This window comes from Hypanus sabinus, chromosome 23 (assembly GCF_030144855.1).
Source record: "Hypanus sabinus isolate sHypSab1 chromosome 23, sHypSab1.hap1, whole genome shotgun sequence".
NCBI lineage: Eukaryota > Metazoa > Chordata > Chondrichthyes > Myliobatiformes > Dasyatidae > Hypanus > Hypanus sabinus.
In genome coordinates, this window is record NC_082728.1 from 62,649,242 (window position 1) to 62,655,609 (window position 6,368).

At 46.7% G+C, this 6,368-nt stretch overlaps 2 protein-coding genes across 6 annotated transcripts in view; one reads left to right on the plus strand and one right to left on the minus strand.

Annotated features, from left to right (window-relative positions):
- The window catches only part of acsf2 (acyl-CoA synthetase family member 2), a 980,331-nt gene that overhangs the window by 699,281 nt on the left and 274,682 nt on the right, over window positions 1–6,368 (plus strand). The window lies entirely within an intron of this gene.
- Window positions 590–6,368, minus strand: part of chad (chondroadherin) — a 19,426-nt gene continuing 13,647 nt past the window's right edge. The window contains exons 2-4 of one of the 2 annotated variants that reach the window (XM_059948998.1): window positions 5,483–5,646; window positions 3,110–3,252; window positions 590–727 (exon numbers count right to left, since the gene is read on the minus strand). In XM_059948998.1, coding sequence (XP_059804981.1) covers window positions 3,114–3,252; window positions 5,483–5,646 — 303 coding nt within the window. In that variant the 3' untranslated portion in view covers window positions 590–727; window positions 3,110–3,113. Of the gene's footprint in view, window positions 731–3,109; window positions 3,253–5,482; window positions 5,647–6,368 lie in introns of both variants that reach the window. The other variant, XM_059948997.1, reaches the window with a different exon arrangement.

Here is a 6,368-nt window from a genome sequence, read left to right on the forward strand (position 1 = left end):
GTGTTCTTGCCTGTTATATTTGACATCTTTACAAAAATCATGAACAATTTGCAAATCCAACATTTTGGTTCCTCTAACAAGGGGAGCCCTTAGAGTAGAGAAAAGATTCATAAGACCCAAGTTAAGTTGGGATGGAGGACTGTTTGAACAATTTTTCCCTACACGGAAGTGTGACTGAATGTGACATGTTTAAGGGTAGAGAAAGCAGGCAGACTGAAATAAGACAGGAGCACTGGCAGGGTTTGTAAAAATGGGGGTTGTACTGTTCGGTGAGAGAGCTGAGTCTGGGACTGGGAAGGGTCCAAAGCATGGCTTTTGTGGAAGCATCTGACGGAAGATTGACTAACGTTGCAGGACGAGCAAGACACTCTTGACTGAGGAAAGTATGTATACATGAATATATACGTATGTATAGTTAGACAAAAGCCTGTACGTGTCTAATCAAAAGGATGCTTCTAGCTCGAAGACTATTTGCCCCATTTTTATCATCTGCTTGATTTCCATTCCTGTTTATAAGAGCCGAGTCTGTTGAGGGACACACACATGGACAGTGAGGAGGTTTCACTGTGCTGAAGCTGCAATCCGTTATATGCTCTTCAAAGTTGTGAGGAATTTTGTAGCTGATTCACAAGGGTAACTCAGAAATTCCTTCTGTGTGCGTGGGAATTGGCTGTGAGGAGTCAGCAGTGGTGGAGGAGCCAGTCTCCAGGACGGACATCCCCATTACCTACTGAAAAAACAAGAGTTGTCAGAAAGCTAGGGTGTGTAGCTAGCAGTTACTCTACCCTCCCACTCCCTTACAAGGTGCAAAATTAAAGTTTCAGCCCCTCCGCTGCTTGCTGTCCATCCCAAGGCCCATTGAAGGGCCTTCAACATTGGGACATACAGGTAGCTCGAACACAAACGGGTGTCTCCTCTGCCCACTTGGAGGCTGATCGATGACCTTACAGAGGTATAAAGTTCACAAGGGGCATAAATTAGATGGATAATCACAATCTTTTTCCCAGGCCAGGATGTGTAAAACCAGAGGGCATAGGTTTAAGGTGAAATGGGGAGTTGAGGGACAACTTTGCAACACAGAGTGTTTTACGGTGTTTAAAAGGCATTTGGTCAAGTACACGGATATGAAAGATTTTGAGGGATTTAAACTAGATGTGCAAATGAGATTGATTCAGGCACCTTGGGCCCATCATCAGTATCTTTCTGACCTCAAGGTGCTGGAGGACTGGTGAATGGTTAATATTGTACCTTTGGGGAGCAAGGGAAAATACTGGGAACTACAGACCAGTGAGTTCATGTCAGTTGTAGGGAACTTGCTGGAAAAATTCACAGGGATAGGATATACAAGCATTTGAAAACCCATACCCTAATTCGGAAGAGCCAGCATGGCTGTGTGTGGCAGATTGTGTCTTACCAACTTGATTGAATTTCTTGACAAGGTGATGAGGGGGATTGGTGAGGGTGTGGCAGTGGATGTTGTCTACGTGGGTTTTAATAAGGCTTTTGACAAAGTCCCTCATAGGAGGCCAATCCAGAAGATTCTGGTGCATGGCACCCATGACAAATTGGCAGTTTGGATTCCGAACTGGCTTGCACGTAGAAATCAGAGGGTAATGGTTGAAGGGATTTATTAGAGCTGGAGGTCTGTAATCAGTAGAGTTCTGAACAGGTTGCTAAGGTGATTTAGAACACTTATGGAATGCTTGCTTTTATTCGTCAAGGTATTGAGCTGAACAAGTCAGGTGGTTCAGTTGCAACTTTAGAAAACTCTGGTTTGGCCACATCTGGAGTACTGCGTGCCTGACTGTAGGAAGGATGTTGAGGCTTTAGAGAGGGAGCAGAAAAGGTTTACCAGGATGCTGCCTGGCTTAGAGGTTGGACAAACGTGGGTTATTTTCTCTGGAGTGTCGGAGGCTGAGGGGAGACCTGATTGAGGTTATGAGATGTACAGATAGAGAGGAGAGGGAGTTTCTGTTTCCCTGGGTTGAAATGTCGAATACCAGAGGGCATGCATTGAAGGTAAGAGGGGCCAGGTTCAAGGGGGAATGTGAGGGGCAAGTTTCTTTACTCAGAGTGGTGGATGCCTGGAACACGCTGCCTGTTACGGCTGTTGGTAGAGGCAGATACATCGGAGGCTTTTAAGAGACGTTTGGATAGGCACATGGCTGTCAAGAAGATGGAGGGATATGGCCATTGTGTAGGTCAGAGGGATTAATGTTTGGGTTTTTTTGATGTGCTCTTTATCTGTTTTGGCACAACATTGTGTGCTGAACGGCCTGTTCCGGTGCCGGACTGTTGGATGTTCTAGGATTGGTTGGGCTGAAAGGCCTGTACAGATCTATGACTATGACTCCATAAGGGGCACAACTCGGACTGGGAGGAATTGAGGAGATTCATAAGGCGGGGGGGGGGAGTTGCTGAGGACAGTTAGTGATAGTTCAGCTCATCTGTTCCACGCCAACCAAGGTGTCCATGTGAGTCACTCCCACTGCTCATGCATGGTGTACATTCCTTTATTTAAACATGTACCTTTCCAAACCACTTCCTCTGGCATCTCGTTCCATATCCTGAGTGAGAAGACTGCCCTTCAGGCTCCTATTAAATCTCTCCCCTCTCACATGTCCTCTATCTCTTGATTTCCCCATCCCTGAGGAAAAGAATGTGTGTAGTGACTTTATTTACGTCCCTTATGATTAAACACATCTCTGCCAGGTCATCTCTCATCTCCCTGCAGAGAAGTGCCATCCTGGCCAACCTGTCGCTGTAACTCAAGCAAGTGCCTTGTAAACCTCTCGGTGTGCTTTCTGATTTAACCGCTTTTCCTACAAAACAGTGACCAAAGCTGTACTGAATAGTCCAAGTATGGCCTCGTCAGTGACGCCTTCACTCAGGGCTAGAGTTCTGTGCTGCATGATTCTTTTGCTTTTTCACTGCCCGACCACGTGCATGCGGAAGGGAGTGAAAACCCTACGTTGAGGAGGATGTGTCACCCTGTTTGGACACAACTCACTGGAGGAGACCTGAGTCAAAGCTCGGACAACCCCTCCAGCTGAAAGCGGGGTTGTTTTTGCCAGCTGCAGGACTTCTCCTACCCCCATTCCGCACGTACCTGCTCAGAGCGGATTCTTTTTGTTGCGTTTTGCACGTGCTTTACAGGTCCGGAAGGCAGCGGTTTCCCAGATCTGCTGATCCCGGTACTGGCTGGGAGAAGCGCACGTTCCCTCTGGGCGGTTCCTGCTGGTGTCCATCCATCTAGACCCAGGGAGGCAACAGCAGTTGATTAAAGGGTTGAGAACGATCTGGCTGCATCTACACCTCAGAAAGCCGGCCCTTGATGTCCTGAGGTTAGCACCCACCTCAGATTCCATCCTCCACTGTGGTGTGACACTTCAAATGGAGTTCCCCTCACGAATCCATACAACGAGACACTGACTCTGCTCAATCACGGCTGATTTAATTTCCCTCTCAACCCCATTCTCCTATTACTATTATTTATTGAGATACAGTATAGAATAGGCCCTTTTGGCCATACCACTCACCAAATTTATAATCATCAATTAACCTACCACAGTGGGAGGAAACCAGAGCACCCGGAGGAACCCACGAGGTCACCGGTGGAATGTATAAACTCCTTACAGGCAGTGGTGGGAATTGAACCCCAGTCGACTGTACTGTAAAGTGTTGTGCTAACCGTGCTGCCCTTTCATAGTCTCAGTAATTCAAGAATCCAGCTTCTTGAAGTATACTTAATGATTTGGCCTTCACAGCCATCTGTGGCAATGAATTCCACTGTCAGGCTAAAGAAAATCTTCCTTATCTCTATTCTAAATGGACGTTCATCTATTTTGAGGTTGTGCCCTCTGTTTCTAAATTCTCCAACAATAGGAAACTCCCTCTATTTAAGTCTTTAAATATTTAGTAGGTTCCAATGAGATCACCCCTCATTCTTCTAAACTTCAACAAATACAATCCCAGAGCCGTCAAACTGTAGTTCCTCATACAGTTATCCTTTCAATCCCAGGATCATTAAACCTCCACTGGACTCTCCCCAATGCCAGCACTTCTTTTCTTAGACATGGGGCACAAAACTTCTCATAATACTCGAAACGGGTTTTCCAAAGTCTCAGCATTACATCGTTGTTTTTATATCCTAGCCCCCTCAGAATGAATGCTAAGATTGCACTTCACTTCTTTGCTACCAACCCAACCTACAAGTTAATCATCAGGGAATCTTGCACTAGGTCTATTTGCATCTCCGATTTCTGAATGTGCTCCCCATTTAGAAAATAGTTGACATTTTTATTCCATTTCAAATCATAGAATAGTCAATGTATGGGAGGAGATCATTCTGCCCATCAAATCTGTGCAATCCAACTTGACCCTGTACCTTATCCAGTACCTACCTGAACACTATAATTCTACCTGCCTCCTCCACTGTTCCCTCTGACACTGCGCCCCAGACCCTAACCAATGTGGCTTCACACAACTCAGCAACCGCCCCAAGCATCTGGCTACTATCTTCGACATAAACTTCCCTCACTCCTTCCCAATTCTCCACTGCCAAGGGTAGCTTATTTCATCAGTTAACCTACCTATGACGTGCCTTTAGGATGTGGGAGGAAACGAGCTCAGAAACACAAATAGCACCCAAGGCCACTGTCACTTCTTTGCCTTTATTTTTTTTATCCCCTGGTTCTCCTCCATTGGGATCAGTGCCTCTCCGTCTCTGGTTTTCAGTAACTCAGTCGAATCCTAATGAACCTCAAGTGGCAGAGGTGAGAGAGCGGTGGATGGGTTGCCAAGCATCACACGTACAAAACCAAAGCTGGGGCAAGTGGCAGTAGTCAGGGAGCTGGGGCAAGTGGCAGTAGTCAGGGAGCTGGGGCAAATGGCAGTAGTCAGGGAGCTGGGGCAAGTGGCAGTAGTCAGGGAGCTGGGGCAAGTGGCAGTAGTCAGGGAGCTGGGGCAAATGGCAGTAGTCAGGGAGCTGGGGCAAGTGGCAGTAGTCAGGGAGCTGGGGCAAGTGGCAGTAGTCAGGGAGCTGGGGCAAATGGCAGTAGTCAGGGAGCTGGGGCAAGTGGCAGTAGTCAGGGAGCTGGGGCAAATGGCAGTAGTCAGGGAGCTGGGGCAAGTGGCAGTAGTCAGGGAGCTGGGGCAAGTGGCAGGGGCGAGAGGTGGATAAGGGGTAATTCAGTAGCCACTGAGCTTTAGTTCTTTTCTCTGAGAAACAAGAGTCAAGCAGGGGAACTGTGGGAGGAGGGCCTTGGATCAGGTCACGTGCAAAGTCCAAAGACTCCGGCAATGAGACAGCAAGCAATGGGGTTGACAGCAACGGCTAAACAAGTGGTCGTTAAGCCTGCTCTTTGAAGAAAAGCAGTATTGATCAGCTGGCTATCTGGACCAACGTGACAGGATTAGGTCCAACTGTGTAAAATGAGTTACAGGAGGAAAGATTTGGGACTGGATTTGAGGAATACTCTACCTTCGGAGTTCGGCCAGCGAGCACGTGCAATCCCACGGATTGTTGGACAGGGTAATGTTCTTCATCTTGGTAAAGGTGAGGCTTTGAGGCAGAGATTGTAATTTGTTACCGTTCAGGTGGAGAGCTGAGAGAGCAGTGACACCATTGAAAGCTGCATCTGAAAACTAAACCAAATAGCTAAATGAATCATCTGTAATCCTACAGCTTTACCTGGAAATGCCTCAACTGAATGAAATAGCTTTAAAAAAAAACGCAGACTAATTTTAACCCTCACGGATAACTTATCTCCAAACAAGAAACAGTCCATCCTGTTGCATTGCAAATCATTAGTCGGGGACTTCAACGAGGATTGTTTGAGAAAAACCCTGCTGATTCGCATCAGCAGATGTCCCAACACATTGTTATACTGATGTAAGGGATAGCTGGTGTTGGATGACTGACACACAGGCAGAGGGTCCAGAAATAAAGACAACACATAGTTAAAGTTAAAGGGGCAACGAGTTAAAGCCCTTGCCTCCACTGAGCACATCGACACAAACGTTGTCACAGCAAAGCAGCATCCATCATCGGGACCCAGGACACGCTCGCTTCTCGCAGCTGTCACCAGAAAGAGTGTACAGGAGCCTCAAGACCCGCATCACCCAGTTCAGGAATACCGTCACTCAGCCGCAGGGCTCTTGAACCAAAGGGGATATCCATCTTTGAAAGGTCCCCATAACCAAGGAACTCACTTTCACAGACTTTTCATTTAACTTTCATCATATTTATTGCTTATTTGCCAATATTATTTCTTTCTTTTTGTTTTTGCACACTGGTTCAATGGAGCTGACTTTCATTGATTTTGTTGCAGCTTTTATTCGATGATGAATTTGTAGATTATGCCTGC